Consider the following 18,996-nt stretch of genomic DNA (forward strand, 5'->3'; position numbering starts at 1 on the left):
CATTTATTTTAATGGCATAGAATAACAGCCTGTTCTCACACATAGGAATCTGAAGCATTTATGCTCCGTAGACTACTGCACAGAGGTGGTTATGCCAAAGATAGCCCCAGTGCCAGCCGCTGAGGATGTGCTAGTTGGAGGATGAGTTGGAGAGGGACTGTAATACTTATTGCACAACATATCCCCCACCACACAAGTGCTCCACCTTAGCCTGCTGAGGATTGATCATGCTTTAGGCCAGCCTTAAAAGGCATTATCAATCCTGGCTGAGGTGGGAGGCTAGTGTGCTTTTTTGGATCACTTTTGTTTGCATGTCATTGGGTTGCATGTCAGCTCTGTCTCCATGGTTTTCCTATTGATGGTGGACTGCCAACTGTCCAGACGAGCCCGGATTTGGCCAATCCCTGCTAATACTACACCGTTGGTGACATTTTCCCCCATGTCTTGCCCACCTTAGGTTGGGCAGGTCCCCATTGTTTTTTGATTTCCCAGCTTTTTTTCATCTCTTCTCTTTGGGCTGACTGTATTTATAATTGTTCTTTGTGTTTGTAATAGTTTTTTAAGATAAGGTGATAGTCATTTAAATAGATTGTGCCACACCATTAACTAGCTAAAAGTGTATATGACCTTATTAATCTTTACTTACTGTCTTAAACTGCAAGTCACTCCTTCATCATAAAAGTACTGAGAATTCATGGATAATGGATCTATACTTTAATGACAAATCATGCCATTGCCTAAGATTTCATAATCTCAGTGACATCAATTTGTCTGCATTAGTGACACAGTAATAAAACCATATGAGGGGCCAAACATTTTCAGGTCTTTGTACACAGAGCCAAAGTACCCCTTTTATGAACACATTACACATTTGTGCATTAATTGTATACACAAAGAGATGATACAGTGGGACAGTTCATAAGAAAGCAGTGACAGACATATAATAAACAGATAAGAGATTAATTTGCTCAAGTTGAGTCAGAGGCATGTTTGTAAAAGTCATGTTCCAGTAGGCTTATATTAAGTGGAGCTATTAAAGTTTTCATGGCCAGATGAGTAACATTTATTGGCAGTACATTGCAAATACTTGGCTATATGACTGCTCATTTCAGCATCTAGAGAAATGCTAATAAATTTGGAGTGAACTTTGCACATTTGTCCCAAAAGTCTATGAATTAGACATTCCACAATCACAGTTAACTTCATACCCTGGAACAGTGGGAGGGCTCTCAGATTGAAAATGCAAACCTGCTACAGGTCAACTACTCAGTCTGCCCACTGAAAATTACAAGCTGGCTAGATGACCAAAGGCTGATATGTACCGTTGTGCTTACCTGTATTGTAGACCTTGGTAAGTTTCTTTGGTATCTTCTTAAAATGCAGTCCAGGCCATACCAAATAGACTGTGTAACATATTTTGGCACAAAACTTGGTTTAACAAAAATAGCAGTGGTAACATCACCCAGACAGGGCCTAATCTTCTGCTGTGAAACCTACTAGGCCTTGTCTGTAAAGTCACTGACAGAAAAGTTAGATACATATTCTGTCTGAAGTGTCTGCAAATGCAATTGTAATTGTTACTGATGCACATTATCTTTGTAAGCAGTCCGTGAATTTCTTTTTAGCAAAGAAATGAACAAAATCTTTTCACACAACATATCAAACTTTTGAACGTGTCCCACAGTTTTTGTTCATTTTCTGCATGTGGTGTTGTTAAGTTAAATGAAAATTGTGTGTCACCATATATTTTGTTTACTGTTGGATTTTGGATTTGTTTCCTTTGCAAGAATTGTACACTTTCTATTAAAGGGCATGCCATGTCGTAAAAGTGCTGAAGTTGAATATGATGGGTTAAAAGGGTTAAAAAAATGAAAACACATCAGAGCTGCCTTGCTTAGCAGTCATGGAAACATGTCTTGGCAAAGAAGCTAGTTTTTCAGGTCTTTATTAGGCCCTGCAAAACATCTTTATTAAGCAAGGTTGCATTTTGTATAACAAAATACAGTATGGCAGATGTTTAGAATAGTGCTCTGAAGCAAAATACTAAGATCTTCATCTACTTTGCATAGCAATTTATTATTTTGCATAGCATCTAGTGAGGCAGTCAGTGAATGAACCAATTTCAATCTACTTAATACAGCTCTCTTCAAGCACTGTAAATGTTAGAACAGTACAATATTTGTTACCAGTTAAAGGGTTTCATCAGTATGAAATGGCCTGTCAATCACTTGACTTGACTCAATCGCTGAAAAGAAGAGACTTTTCTCTCCATAGAAACATGCAATGGTTAAGTCATTAGGTCAAGTCAGTGTGAATCACTGCTAAGATAAAACTTGATAGCTCCACACATTTATGGGATTCCTGAAGATTCTATCTCCCATTTCTTATTACAGGTTGCAAGTAAATTGGAACAACTTAATCTGAGGCAAAGCAGAAAACTGGCAATTTTTGCTTCTGCATAAACTCTATAGCAAATTAAATACAAGCAGCTCTCATATCCAAAATTCAAGTGACAATTCTAGAACTCAATCAAAGCAGGTTTGCAGGAGCAATATATAGCTCAAATAGAATCACATGGATGGATACACATCTTAAATGATACCCAGAAGAACACCTTTATCTGAGCTAAGTTTGAAAAGACAATGTTTGTGACAAATGTTGGGCAGAAAGGAAGCTTTACTACCTGTTGGAGTATTTATTTTGTTCCCTTTTTGCAGACTCAGCAGAGAATCATTGGTCCACTGTACCCTGGCATGCCATGTACTTTAAGAAATGGTAGTTAGTCCCAACAACAACTTAGTCCCTGCTAGCTCGCCTCTGCTGAATTGTGTGTAGAGAGCTTTGGCTGTACAGCTTCTATTTTCTTCAACTTTAAATAATAGCTTTTTGTCAAAGAATAAGAAAATTGTTGAACAACATGAACTAACACCCACATTGCTAGTTGTGTCAAGGTTTATCTAAAATGAGAGCGAACACCAAGAACCTTACTGTTACATATTTAATATGCTCAGTAAAGCAGTGAAGACAGCCACACTGCATTTTTACCTTTGATTTTACTTTTACGTTGATTTCTATTAGTTTACTTTTTAATGGGAGCATAGACTTCGGGGGCGGCGGTGAACGTGGTTCACAACAACCCCCTTTCCTGTATTTTCTTCCTTTTGGCATAGACAAAGGGTGAACCCCTAGCGCTGACCTTCGATCAGTTTCAGATCGACGAAAAAGTGTAAGGGACGTGTAAGTGTAAGGATGGTTCGTCTGATCGAGGATCAGTGCTTGGTAACATTGTCCTCCTGATGTGAAAAATGGCAAAATGACAAAACACTGTCGCTTTTATTGACAAAGTCTCTTTCTTAAAATCAAAATCTGTTTGCTTAAAAAGAGAGAAGGTAGCAAACGTATAATCAGTACTTGTTGTCATGGGATAAATGATCGTGCTGTTGTCAGCACAAAGGAACGGGGTATGAAACAGATCCCTACATTCACTGCGCAGGGATTAGATCGCTATGTAGGCTAAAGAGAGCGTTGAAATACGAACGCTTATGTCAGAGCATTAAGTGTGTTATTGGAAAACAGACTAAAAATACTGAAATAAGCCTCGTTATCTGTTTTAGAAAGCATTTATTATGGTGGCCTGCAAAGTGTGTGGTTGTAATTGTAGTTGGAGTGTAAACGTCCCCCTTTGAAGTTCTGGGCTAGCTGCCAGTCGTTCTTGGAAAACTTGGAGCCCCCTTCTTAATGAATTTTAAAAGAATGATTTTGTTCTCTCATTCATACTCACTGTATGACTGAGTTTCGCAGTTTGTTCTCGTTAGAGAGCGCTGCACTCAATTTGAATTTAAACGATGTCTACAGAACACACGAGTTAACTGCAGTTTTGGTGAGAATACATGAAAAGTAATAGCCTATTCCTAAACAACTGTTTCTCCACACATTCTTTTTTCCTTCGTGTCGAATCTTTCTCTCACAAGCGATAAGCACAGACCAGGGTGTACGGAAGAGGCGCTGTACGTGCGCATAACCGAGCAGAGTATACGTCCATTGCCTGTGTGTTCATCACTGATAACATAATCTCAGCGCTCAAAGTGGGCTTCAGACTCGACGTGTGGACCCAATTCAAAGACAAGTGGAGGGTGCATGAATTCTAGAAAGGCTCACACCCCTTGCTACGCGTCTGGGCCACGGAGTTTGTTGGGAGGGGTTGCTTGCTGACGAAAAACAGAACGAGGGTACGTAGCTAATACACTTTTGAGCTCAGGTTTGCGTCTACCTTTTGAAAATAAGCCAGCTGTTCAAAGCGAAGAGAGGACAGTTGCCGAGAAGAGAACAAGAGTGAAACATAGAGTGTAAAAAATATGGGTAGCATTTCCCTTGAACCGGCAATGACTACGAGTGATCCGCTTCGGGTTTGGCAAGAAACTCATCAGAATTTAAAGACGGGAACGGAGCCGAACCACATCGACCTACGATCGGTAAAACGGGACTACCACCACAGGTGAGAGGACATTGGCGACGGCAATATGCTAATGTAATAATAGCAATTTTAAACCGAGTCATCATTAATGAAGCAAGCATTTGACGTTACTTTATTGCCCCTTGTGGGCGGTCTCTAGGAAAGACAGACCTTGTTTTAATTTATCGAATACTGTATATGTTTTGACAAGTTTACTGTCGGTATGTAAAACAGAATACGTTGACACAACTAGACAGAATGAGCCTTCTAGCAACACAGCGTCTATACAACACACATAATTTTGTATTATAGTTACAAATGTAACATTGATTTAATCACTTAACTAAAAAAAAAGGTCTTGGCAGTGTATTGTCAGTTAACATAATCACTTCATTACAGGGTCTAGCACTTACCTGCAAGAAGCGCAACACATGATTCATAATCTTAACATTTGGTGAAAAGATCCTACTATTGATTGGTTTTACTTGGCATCTGTGTGACTATAGAACATGTTTCTTTTCTTCTGTACAGAAAACATGTTCTGTGATGCATATTATTTTAAAGAATGTGGGGAAAAAGTGGAGAACAGGACATCACACCTAGTATTGACTGGGTTGTTACTCTTTTCAGAATATTAGCATACTGTTTTTAATCCGGTGAAAACTGGGTGGTTCATGAATATAAACTACACTATTGTACATTGTACAGTAGTGTAGGTTCTGAACATAAACTGAGCTATCCAATTTGGAGCATCTATGTGTAGCAATGTAGGAAAGCATTGGAGTAAGTTCCAGAGTCATGTGGGTATATTTTATTAAAAATAAGTAGGAGCTTACAGTGTGTTAACCATATAAGTCTAAATAAATTAAAGGCAATGAGAAGTTTGGTACATCCCTGTAGACAGCAAGAATGTCTAATAAAGTCACCATTGAAATGAGCTGTTGGTGATGTGACACCTCCTCTGGCACTAAAAGAAATAAGTAGTTATACTCAATTGGGGGAAAAAAAGGATTTTGGCTAACCCTTTTCTGTGTGACAATACTGAGAATGTACACAATGAAAACTGACACAAATGAGAAACGTGACACCTGTCCTCATCCACAACCGCAATTATGATGAGGTTAAAAGTGTCATGCAAGTTCAAAGTCTGATGCAAATATGCTTCAGCTACCAAGTGCCATCAGTGCACCAGGCATGCTGCAGAGACAAATGAATTCACAGTGACCAAGTGCATTAATCACTCAGATAGAGTACCCTTGTGTGCAAAGTGGAGAGACTGAGTTGAAATGAAAGGTATGTCCTGTCTGATTGTGATGGTGACTCTATCTTATCTTATTTAATAATTATCCTTCCAGACATGGTTGGCTGGAAGTGTGCTGTTTTGGTCCTTTTCTTCATTCTTTTATCTTCTACATATAGCTCTCAACAGAGTTACCAGTTGCCTCTCACATTTCACATAACTTATTGGTCATGGTTAATAGTTCTATATAAAATGTGGCCCCAGATCACATCCAAGATGTCCGCAAGTTAGTTTTTTGACAAATCAGTAATTTTTTTACTGTATTCACTCATTTGGCACATTCAGAAGGCAGGATTGACAAATTGACTTTTATGGTTATTTGGTCCTTGTCATGCCTAAAAATATCACAGAATATGATTTGACATATGCATTGAAGCATATGCAAAATCAAGATCAAAAAGCCATGTTCATTCAGGTTACAAACACATTTATCACATGTCAGCAGCTTTTGACAGCATTCACTCATTCACCTCACATTTGGCACATTTATCAAATGTGGTGTTGACTGAAAGTCATAGTATGCATACTTATCCATGCATTTCCACAAATTCGAGTGGTTGGAATCTACCTGTTCAAATTCTTAAAATGTAGAAAACTGCTATGGAGAAATTTGTGTGCAACTGTTAGAGGACAACAGTTATTTTGTTTTAAAACATATGTACATGATTTCAACACACTTATCCTGAAATAATACTATAAATATTTATAGCTGCTTTGAAAATATATCATCAGATTCGATTAATGTATTCAATATTTGTGTAAGGTCAAACGTCATGGTATAGTGTTGGCAAGCAGTAAAAGGTTTTTTTTTTTTTGCGTACTACACACCCACATACACGGTGGTACATATTTAGTGGTATGTTTGGATGTACATACTACTTGGTATGCAAATATGTAGTGTGTTAGGGTGTACTTTGGAACAGTCTTTGTGTCACCCTAGGTCATAAGCCATTTGACCAAGCAGAGCAACCAAATACTTTTTTTCAGTATTCCTACATTCTTGTTGGGTTTTGCACATTCATGTGTGTTGCAGACTTGTGCGTACTGCTGGTCATGCCTCAAAGTCTCTATGCACACCCTGCATGGTAAACACTTCTGTCTACAGACATGAATCATTTTATTTTCTAATCAGGATTTGTATGTATTTTTTTCTGTTTTCACTTGTTTTCTGGTTTCACTTCTCTATTAATTCTATTGACCATTGCTCAGATTCATCAGCAGTATGACATAAAAGCTGTTTAGATCTTGAAACCTAAGGCTGAACTTGAATGTTGATTTTTAAATTATATTATTATTTTCCTTTTTTGTTTTTTATCATGTTATGTCCATTTTATAATTATATGCCTGCATCTTATTAGTGACAAAGCAAAAACGTTCTTTTATAATTTTTGCAAATTTATTAAAAATAAAAAATATCTCCTTTACGTGAGTGTTCAGACCCTTTGCCATGGCATTCCAAATTGTGCATTCTCTTTGCTTTGATTATCCTTGAGATGTCTCTAGAAGTTGAATGGAGTCCACCTGTGGTAAATTGAATTGATTGGACACGATTTAGAAAGGTACATGTACATGAGGTCCCACAATTCACAGTGCATTTCAGACCAAAAACCAAAACAACTTGTATGTCTGTGTTTATATAGTGTTTGTATTTATTTGACATGCTCTGTCTGGTGGTTTGTTTAATCTTTTTGAGTTTGTTAACGTGGACAATGCTAATTAAAGTTTGACTTGACAATGAAGACTCCACTGGTTGTTGGTAGGGACCTACCTAGCAATCACATTTATCTGTCCATATACGTTATAATTAAATCAGTTAATTGACCAATCAGTGACATAGTCTGTTTCAATTTCCTTTTTTTACTCAAAATTTTAAGACCTTACTGTTCCTGCATATAGCCTACAGCTGTTATTGGCTCATTGAATGGAAAAAGGGTAATTTTCCAGTCAAAGTTTACTGTGAACATTTGAAAGTAGTTGGTGCAGAAGCTGCAAATAGACCATCAGAAGGATTTTGTATACGCCCACTAACGGCTCTCCCATGCTACGCAGTTTTCAAATTTGAAGATTGTACAGCCTTTCAACCAGCCAACAGTAGTAAACGTGGAGAACTGGAAAGTCATTTGTTGTTACATCTGTAGGTATCCACACAATTTTATTACCAAGTACTTTCTGCATATTATATGTAGAATGTGCTATGAAAAATTGTAATTTGCCTGAATCTCCATTTTTGCTGCATATAAAATATGTAAGTAAATCATTTATGAATAAATTATTTTTCCTATCTGTCATCTCTACTGTCATAGCAACCTTTCCTGCTTTGAAGTTTGTCTACAGCACCCCTTCTTCACACATAACCACTTCATTGAACAAATTAGGATCACTCAATATTATGTATAAAGCATTACATACATTTAGTGACAAAAATTGTCAGCAATTACTGTAATTTTAAAGTGTTTCTTAGTTTTATTTCAGGTTCACATAGTTAATTGCCGCATGTACCTGAGGCCTCTGAGTACATCAGGAGTATCACAAAGAATAATACAAATTTTGGTGAGAAAGCTTTGTTCTACAGTCATTAAAGACAGGACAAATACTACTGAAATTCCCTGCCAGCATGCTGCTGTTGTGTTAAAGGGGTTGTGTTAAATGTCACAACAGCAATATGACAATAATGCACACCATTACCATATGACATTCTTATGGTAAAAACCATGTGGTTAAGGATGCATGCAGTCACTGTCTAACTCTGGCTTCCAGTCAGAAATTTACGTAAATTACATAAATTTTCAGAAATTTATGTTTATTGTTATGCTTCCATTATTACTGCTGAAATGTGTTGGTTATCTATATTTGCTCGCAAAAGTATAGATATACTTAGACGGCAGCAAAGTTAGAGTTACGAACATAAAATGTCGGTGGCCTATTATGGATTTGACTAGCAAAATGACTTGTTATTTTCCTCATCAAACAACCTAGAATTTCTTCACTGCCCATCCTGACCACATTTGCCTGTTTAACAAGCATGTAAAATGCATATTATTGTGGATTTCAGCCAACATCAGTATGCTATATGTTGATATATAGGAGCCACTCCATGAATCATGTGGAGCTCTATATACTGAAATATATAGATATTGACAAAAGTGCATGTTGAAGGCCAGGGGTTATTATTGTTTGTGATAAAGCTACGTATGTTTCAGATTTCTGTGTTGGTAGGTTTAGAGTCCAGATTTAGGCTTTGGTGTTTTTAATGCTCTTAAGTGTTACATCAGTAGTTTTAATGGGTGATTTTTTTGTGGAAGATTAAGGGCCATTTTGTTTCTCTGCTGATTTATTGTAGGTTCTCAATAGGAACATCTTAGCAAAAAGTATCATACAGTCCTTTTATGCTCTCTGCTAAAAGATTTGATGGGTTCAGTTCACTAATTCAGACTGCTGGCAGTACAATCTAGCACACATGTTTCTCAGTGTTGAAACATGTGCCCCAAATCCATCAGAGTCCGGTAGTTAATCACTGAAATGTCTCTTGGAACCGGAGGAATGAAATAGAGGCCCTTTTTGGACAGCTGTCTCTGTGAATTTAGGTTAGTGGGGCATTTTCAGGCAATCCTCTGTTAAAGTAAGAGGGAGCGTGTCGGCTGTGGAATTGTGGAGATCACACGATACCCTTGATCTTCATGAAAAGAAGCAAGAGTCAGTACAGAATCACCACTTTAATGTTATCAGACAACAGTGTACAGTAATTACTGTACTGTATTATTTCACAACAATGTTTTACCCCATCTTGTATCGTCTCAAAACAAATATTAATACCTGTATGACAGATGCACTTACAGTGCATTGCAGTTAACCATTTGTAGGTAATGAGTGCAATATAATTACAGTGCACTTTGCTTGCAAACTAGCTGCCTGTTTGTTTTTGTGAAAATTTTATAGAATTGTGTGATAACTTTCATCCTAATTTCGGAGTTGAGATATATAAGTATACCTGGCCTTAGTTACTTTTAAGTCTTGCAGACTTTTTGTAACGAAACTACTGATTACCTTTGATATGACAGCTTGCTTGAATATAACCTTGTAAAAACACATCCATCAAACAATAGTTTATTTTTTGCGACTTACACAAAACTAACTGAAACAAACATATAACTAATATTAGCTAGCTAGTTACACAAAATAGTAAACATGCCACATGTCTACTGTAGCAGCCTAGCTCTATACAGTTTTTCCCCCAAAAACTGTAACAAATGAACTGACAGCATAGGACAATTCTAGGACAAGTCAGGTAATATCTGGATGGGATTTGGCATTTTTCATGTCAGAGACATAAATATTGTTGTCACAGGTCTGATTGTCAGTCATGACGATGATGGTGAAACTGTGCAGAATGACCAGAAAACCAGACGGCTTCCCCCTCCCCTTCCAGAAATCACCTCGGATGACCTTATCGCTGGTGTTGGCGTGACAACTGAAATACTATCACGTCATAGCTGCATTTCCAACAGACGGCAAGGAAGTGATAAGAGGCGCCCATACTGTGTGGACGTGATGGAAGTAGCTAATTCAGAGTGTTGCAAAGCATGCTTTTCACTGGATTCCTCAGTGACATCTTTTGGGACAAACTTGTAGATTATAGAGTTGTGCAGTTACAGAAATCAAGTTGCAATGCAGTTTAAATTGGGCCCTCATTTTAACCAGCTGTTAACTTTTAACTCAGTTTTATCCATCTGAACAACTGAACACAAACAGTGCATTTAATAGCTTGTTATAATGGATACTTATTGAACTGATCCCTAATTGAACAACAGGCATCTTCCTTTTCTTTCTGTGAACAGTCATGAAAATATTAACCAGACCAAGCCTGATGTATTTCAACAGCAATCAATTGCAACATAGATACCTATTGGCAACTTATTAAGAGTATGTGACTGCTCCAAATGACTAAACCTTTTTATCCCAAAGCAGAACGACTTGGAAAAGAAATAATTGTTGCATACAACAAGAACAATAAACTATATTGTTTCAATAAATATCTGGCTGCATAAATCCTTAACATTCTTTTTTAAAGATATGGAAGGTAGCCTGGATGACAGTATATGCTCAGTTTCCTCTTTAGCAGTAAAACCTTGAATGTGGAGAAGTTACCAATCTGAAGTCAAGTCTGCATGGATTTAGTGACCAGAGAGCTTGGATCTGGATATAGCATAGGAAAAGGCCAGCAATTTCTGGCTTCAGTGGTGCACAGTGTCAGGTTGAAGTCTTACAGTGATTCATTGACAGTTAAATCTAATGCAGCTTTAAGGGCAGGTGTGGCTGAAAAGAGTGGCCCAAAAGCCTCCCCAATTGCTTTCTGAACACTTTAAGAAATGTTTCATGTACCTGTCATGGTAAATATGGAAACTTATGACATAAAAGTTAGAATCGCACAAACTATATTCATACAGTGTGAAGGAGAACCTTCACTTTTCCCCCAGAAGAGTTTGTTAAATTGTCACTTGTTGAATGTCCTAGGATTTCTGTCTTCCATTTCCAACCTCGTAAATAACTGAGCTCATTGATCAACTCCATTCTATACAAGTAATAGTCAAGTGATAATTGTCTTTGTCTATGTGAACCAGCACATTGGTTAATGGGCCACACCAGCCTAATTGAAGACCTATTAAATACGGGTGTGTGGGTGGGGAGCAGGGTTTTTTTTTTTTTTTCTTTTCACTGTTTGGTTAGGCTGGTTTCTTTTGTTTGTTGGCTTTTAAAGTAAATAGCTTTTTTAACCTTTGCTGTTTCTGCTTATTTTTGTGAGAGGTGTTGGCCAGCTTCTCCACATACAGTAAACCATCAGCACACAATAATTTCCATGAAAACAAGGTTTAAATATTCAGCATAGTGCCTTCATCAGTGAAATGGTGTTTCCCTGTTGATAAACCTTTTAGACAAAAATCTAAAATGTCAGGCGCACAGGTTTATTAGAGTGGAGTTGCAAATCAGTGCCCCTGTTTTTATTACGAATACTGATTGGCAACTCCTTTCATTTTCCAGTACACATGTGGTACCATTTTAGAGACTGGTGTAAGAGGTTGAAAGGTTATCAAATTTTCTGATTTACAAATGAATCACAGGAAACTTGATGTTCAAGGTAACACTAGCTGCAAACATTATATTGTGTGCCCCTCTCACAGATTGTTTTAAATGTTGGTGCAAAGCTTGTGTTTTACCAATACATGTGCAGTACATCTTCATAACTGAGCTGGTAACATATTACTTTCTCAGGTACTCAGTAATTACCATTATTGGCACTGGTGGCAGTGGTTGAGAGGACTAATAAGCTGTTATTAAAATGTGGTGGAAAGCTTGACTTGATATCCGATTGCTGCTGTCTGAGACTATACCATCCAACTGCCTTACTGCAGTTGGTTATATAGCCAAATGTGTTTCTAACCGTTATTCACTCTCCTAGCGTTATTATATGGGGAGTATATTTTAACCCTTGTTTATCTGTTCATTCAGAGATTCTTCCCCTCAGCTGTTCAGCTGACACGGGTGTGTGGGTGGGGAGCAGGGTTTTTTTTTTTTTTTTTTCTTTTCACTGTTTGGTTAGGCTGGTTTCTTTTGTTTGTTGGCTTTTAAAGTAAATAGCTTTTTTAACCTTTGCTGTTTCTGCTTATTTTTGTGAGAGGTGTTGGCCAGCTTCTCCACATACAGTAAACCATCAGCACACAATAATTTCCATGAAAACAAGGTTTAAATATTCAGCATAGTGCCTTCATCAGTGAAATGGTGTTTCCCTGTTGATAAACCTTTTAGACAAAAATCTAAAATGTCAGGCGCACAGGTTTATTAGAGTGGAGTTGCAAATCAGTGCCCCTGTTTTTATTACGAATACTGATTGGCAACTCCTTTCATTTTCCAGTACACATGTGGTACCATTTTAGAGACTGGTGTAAGAGGTTGAAAGGTTATCAAATTTTCTGATTTACAAATGAATCACAGGAAACTTGATGTTCAAGGTAACACTAGCTGCAAACATTATATTGTGTGCCCCTCTCACAGATTGTTTTAAATGTTGGTGCAAAGCTTGTGTTTTACCAATACATGTGCAGTACATCTTCATAACTGAGCTGGTAACATATTACTTTCTCAGGTACTCAGTAATTACCATTATTGGCACTGGTGGCAGTGGTTGAGAGGACTAATAAGCTGTTATTAAAATGTGGTGGAAAGCTTGACTTGATATCCGATTACTGCTGTCTGAGACTATACCATCCAACTGCCTTACTGCAGTTGGTTATATAGCCAAATGTGTTTCTAACCGTTATTCACTCTCCTAGCGTTATTATATGGGGAGTATATTTTAACCCTTGTTTATCTGTTCATTCAGAGATTCTTCCCCTCAGCTGTTCAGCTGACAACATTTCCTTTTTTTTTCAAGCATCAGAAAGTGCTGCCAAATAGTCCCTCCTTTCATGGACTTTGAACAGACAGTTCATGAGTTGATTGACCCAAAATGTGATGAAACCTGTATGTTTGTACTTCATATCTTAAAGCTAAATTTATAGGTAAGGTGTAAGAGCCAAAAAAATTGGCATGCAGTGCAAAGTCTTAATTTGGTGACCGTATTTGCTCAAATCTGTTATTCTGATATACTATAGATGTATTCAAATTTCCAGAATGTTTGTTGAGAACATTCCAATTTGAAATCCTTGTCATGTCTATAAGATATTAGGCTTTAATATGTATACACATTTTACAGCTGAAATGAGTGAAAAGGCCACAAATTATATGAAAACACTATTTCATATGACATATTCCAAACAAGAGTTTCAAATACTGCCTCATAAAACATATATTTTCATTTTGTTTTTACAGGGTGTTTGTCAACAGGAGTCTAACACTGGAAAATATCAAATGCTATGGCTTTGACATGGACTACACTTTGGCAAGTGAGTACTTGACTGTTTGTTGTGTATTAGTCATACTAGACTCATACTTTGCAATCATTATGCTTTAGACTTGAGTCTCACTGTCAGTAGTGAATCACTTGAGGGTAACAAGTGATTCACTACTGACAGTGAGAATCCACCGAATTTAGAACCTTTAGTAAAAGCATCAGTCATTAATATTTTCCTTAAGCAAACAGCTATTAGGACAGTCAGTGAGGTTCTTTCCTAGGGGGGTCAAAATCAAAATAGGGAGTTTATTTTTGCATTCATGAGAGGTGATGTAAGTTTTATTTCAGAAGATCAAAAAACAACAATGATGTAACTTCAAATGCTGCATGGAGACAATACAGTATATTGTACTCAACCACTACCCTTGTTGAGTTGCACTGTACATGCTCGCTGTGTATTGATTTAATAAGATCAGATCTGGATTAGTGCAGTGTGCTGTAGGAGTTTAAGTCTAGTAAGCACCCAACTTGCAATGGACTCTAGTGGGCTGGCAAAATACTATATAAATCATGTTTGCTGGTGATAAACTAAAACTGATTTGTTGCGTTGGACCACGTTTTTGTTGACAGTACATTATGGCCTCTTGGAAGTTACACATGCAGAGCTACAATGTCACATTGTTTATTTTTGAAAAACAGCAAAATGTTCAGAACTATAAATGATGGAAAATAGTGCTAAGAAAGGTGAATTGCAGCAATGAAGAAGACTGATTAAAACGTCCAAATTTTCAAATGTATTATTCACTTGAAACCCATGGAGGAGAAATACAGTTCATGTGAGACTTATCAAATAGCAGTGCTGCAAGCAAGAGGCAGACAGAAGAGCTGATGAATCCAGCAAAACAGCATTCTCAGCTGAAGAAATGTGCACTGGATGGTCTTCTGTCTGAAAAACAAGACAAAACAAAACATCCTTAATTTTTATTATCATTTTATTTTTAATATTTTTAATTGAGAATTTTAACAAACTATTGAATAAATGTGATATGGCTTTAGTTCCCAGGTTAGAGGGAAGTAGTTTGTGGAAAGCCACATATCTGCACTTATAAGATTATTTCAGTTTTGGAATTAAAGAAGAATTTTGAAATTTTTCATTTCGTCAAATATTTCATTTAGATATTTCATTAAACCTAGACATATAATTTACTGTTCGAAAACTATTAAAAAAAACAAAACAAAACAAAAAAAAAAAACGCTTTTTCTGACCTTGGACATTTGATTGTACAATGCTGTCTGGAAGTGTCCCAGCCCATTGGGGAAACCCACGTACCAAAATTTTTATTTGAAACTATCACTGCGGAGTAGAACTTGATGGTAGGAGAAGCTGGTGCTGTACCCCTTGTCTGTGTGAGCAATTAAACTAGTAGAGACAAAGGAGTGGGCCGATGAAACAAACGAATATTCAGTGGATAACGAACATCATCAAAGCATCATTGAGCAGAAAAACCGATGCCGATGACAAAATGTTGCCAAGTTGAATTGATTTTTGTGCCAGAAAAGTCATCTGTTTGTGATAGGTTTGAATAGCCAAGGTAGGGGGTGTTGAAGGAATTCACAATAGTCCTCAGTGCTGCATAAAGACTACAAAACAACGGCATATGAAAATGATGTCATATTAATGTTGTATTTGGTGGCATTTAAGCCAGTAAGCCCTTGCTTTGAGATGCTAATGATCTCTAGAGAGTTTTATCTCAGGTTTTAAATGTAGGCCAAAGTATTTTTCCATTGCAGGTTTGGATTCCCTTTTACATATGTGGTAAGATTATTTGACTTTGAATGATCTATCTTTGGTTTCCTGGTGTCCGTGGTTGATTTCTTTTCCTTAGCCACTTTCTGTATTTGGAGCCATGAAAAAAATCTGGCAGTGTTTGTACACAGCCCAAAATGGCTTTGTTGAGAAGTTCTAACATGCTTAAACTTTGGTTCGGATGTTGTAAGTGCCTTTACAGTTAGTAAAGCCATACATAGCCCCCTCCATACCTATGCACTTACAACCTATGTATTTTGAATGATGACCACCCAGTTGTCCTAGATTATTGTAAATTGGTCAGCATGTTGTGCAATCTTCAAAAGTGGACATTGCACAGTGCAGGAAGGGTTCTGTAAGAACTGAAACTTTCAAACTGTGATATCTAATCTTTCTGCTGTCTTAAATTAGTAACTGTTGTGAACAGAGTAGTACTTTTAGTATAAATTTATTGAGTATTAATATTCCACCACAAGGCGGAATGCTCAAAAAATAATTGTAAATTCATGTGATTACCCAGTCCTATTTTTCCCTTAGTCCTACGTGTGGATCTCAGTGTAGGTAAATGTCATATTCATTGCCACATACAATATGACCCAAGTTATGACCCAGAATACAAAATACTTTCATAGATATTTCATTATCCTTTATACAGTTACTTCATTTTTCAGCTAGGAGCAATACTTTTTTATTTGAATACATTATTACAGTTTTTAAACACCTTTGGAATGGAAAGGATATCTTTGGTGTGAATCAACCAAGTTGTTGTGGTTTGTATGATGAAGCTAAGTGTATTACAGATTTCTAAGTTTTGAAAACTAATGTGTCAGTGCATTGTGATGTGTTTGTCACAAAATGTATATGTATGTTGTCAAAGAGTATTCTCTCCTTGTTATGTTGATGATGAGCACATATATTGAAACATCTCTTGCCTTTTAATGTTTTGTTGCAAACTGTATACAGTGGTCATGCATGCCCCATCTCTTGAAATTATGCTGGGTTTGAGAACAAATATTCTCAACCACGGAAGTAAGTGTGCTTCTTGTTGTAACACAATGTTTGATTGTAGTTATTTTTCAGCAGATAAAAGTATTACTAAATCGGAAAGGATTTACTCTATAGATGAATTATAGAAGGTGTTGAGTTACAGGAAGTGTTTTCTTTGTGGAAATGCTGCTTTTTATGTTTTGGCTGCCAGCCTGCTATGAGTTTTAAATTGTAGATATTCTGAAATGATCTGTGACCAGACTAACAAATACATCTTACCTAAACCATTAATCATCAATCAGGACCCTTCATGTGTACAAAAGTCAGAGAAAGTTTGAAATGTCAGCCTCTTACGTGTCCATTGATAGGCAAAAACAAACACAAATTGCTCAATATCGATGGCCTTCTATCATTATTGTGGCTGCTAGCCTGTGTATCAGCCTTCTCTCCACTTACACCTCTTGGCTTGATGAGTGATTGAGATTTCCAGATGGACTATTGGGGCTATGGTCATTGATTTTTCAGGACAATCTGACTTGTTCCATGAATTTATCATGGTTGTGTGCGGCTTTTGTCCTTCTGCGTCCTCTGTTATCAGTCAGTGAGTTGTTGTAGAATTTTGTTGGCTAGTTGGTCAGGGTTCATTCTTGACATGGATTTGTTTGTCTGGATTGGTTGTGGGTTTGCTTATTTCCATAATCTTATCCATGTATTTAATGAAGTGAGAGTTCACGTGTGATGTTACCTCAGACCAGTTGTTAATGGTCTGTTTGATGTTAAGACCAAACAGTTGTCAATCTTCTATATTAGTCTAATGTTGTTGGCCTGATGAACAGTTGATCTTTAACTGCACAGCCTACTGAGTCAGCTGATTTGTATTGGTCAACAATAAAGCTGTGCTGTGATTTGCTGAGGGTCATTCAGTTGACAGAAAATTGATCTGTACTTAATTACCCTTTCATACTCTGTCCTGGCCTGCTAGAATGTATCATATTCCTCTTCGCTTTTTGTGTTTTTCCACATTCTGAACATATGTTTCCTTTTCCCTTATCATTGTGGCTTTTGCCCTTGTGGCTTTCAGAAGTGGTACATTCATAGCTTGGAGTACCACTTAGTTTGAAGGGGAAAGTATGCATTTGCAAAACGTTTCTTCACCCAGACAGTTGAAGAAAGAGCCTTTTTTGCCAATACGGAACAAGTTGACTAGCAGACGCAAAATTCAGCCACGTAGCACTTGAGCAAAACTCAACCAACATGATAAAACTAGTCAGAGGCTAGTTACAGTGTAATTCTCATGATCTTCCAACAAAATCACTTTGATTGTGTCCTTGCCAATTGTTGTATATTTCACTTGTGATTATGTACTGCATATTTCTTTACTAAATCTATCTAAGATTCAGAAATAGAACTGTAGATTGCTTCAAAACAATAGCTCATGGTAGCATAGACCACACTGGCTTAAATAGTCAAAATGGTAGAACAATTAATTGGGGTCACTTCCTCCAGTCACAGATAAAACTTGAAGTTATATTTTTCTGTTAGTTTTTAAATAGCATGTAATTTACAAGTCACTCAAGTCTTTTAGTGTGAGTTCTGGGCTATAAGAGTCTTTGCTGTTTACCTACGGACAGCTCAACATGTTGTCAATCATAAAGTTGGCTTTACATTTGGCCTACTGACAGGGTCAGAGATAAAGACTGGAGAGCTGATTAAGTATGGCATTAGGCACAATAGCAAAGATAATTTTGGAGACAAGTCAGATGTTAAATGCCATAGATAAGGCAAACATATAATATTAATATTAAGTATACAGTTTGTATCCATTTTTCACATTAATTTCACTTGGTTGTGGCAGTGTCCAACAAAATAACATTTAATAAAAAAATACTTGAAGGAATGTCGACTTTCACAGAGGCAGTTAGAATGTGCAACCCATAAGCACTGCCTGTGGACTTTAACTGCCACCAGCAGCCTTACCATTTGGAAGGATCTGAGGAATCTGTTACTGTGTTCTTGAATGTTAGGGACTATGTGAGACAAGACAAAAAAAAAACAACCACAGTGGGAGTCCCCAACTGACCACCCTTCTCCTCCAATTTGAGATCCATCACCACGTTGTTGATACTGTAAGTAACTGACCTATGTTATGTGCAGTGTACAAGTCCCCTGACTACGAGGAGCTGGGATACGAGTTGCTGATGGACAGGCTGGTGTCGATAGGCTATCCACATGAACTGCTGCAGTACAAATATGACCCCAGCTTCCCTACACGGTGAGTGCTCTCTTACCTACTGGCTGTCTGACAACTCAACCTGATAACCCCTGGGGTTGGCCAGCTCTCTGCCTGTTGGTGTTTTTTTTTTTTTTCAGCCTTAGGAACAATAGCGTACATTCAGTTGTCACTATTCTTCCAGCTGTGGGATGGAATGAAACCATTTTGTTAAGTGTAAAGGACAATGTTATAAAACATAAATTAATATAGTTCTTTAACACTTAAGCCAGTTAGAGTACTCACACAATATTGTGTTTTTTATGTTTTGGACATGTTGCATCTTGTTCTTTAA

The 18,996-nt window shown here is 37.2% G+C and overlaps 1 protein-coding gene across 2 annotated transcripts in view; it reads left to right on the forward strand.

The window, feature by feature from the left end:
- Positions 1-4,080: 4,080 nt before the first annotated feature.
- The window catches only part of LOC118778306 (cytosolic purine 5'-nucleotidase-like), a 41,648-nt gene continuing 26,732 nt past the window's right edge, over positions 4,081-18,996 (forward strand). For both annotated transcript variants that reach the window (XM_036529781.1, XM_036529782.1), the window contains exons 1-3: positions 4,081-4,495; positions 13,617-13,690; positions 18,587-18,704. In XM_036529781.1, coding sequence (XP_036385674.1) covers positions 4,356-4,495; positions 13,617-13,690; positions 18,587-18,704 — 332 coding nt within the window. In that variant the 5' untranslated portion in view covers positions 4,081-4,355. The remainder of the gene's footprint in view (positions 4,496-13,616; positions 13,691-18,586; positions 18,705-18,996) is intronic.

Source organism: Megalops cyprinoides, chromosome 5, assembly GCF_013368585.1.
Source record: "Megalops cyprinoides isolate fMegCyp1 chromosome 5, fMegCyp1.pri, whole genome shotgun sequence".
In the NCBI taxonomy this organism is placed as follows: domain Eukaryota; kingdom Metazoa; phylum Chordata; class Actinopteri; order Elopiformes; family Megalopidae; genus Megalops; species Megalops cyprinoides.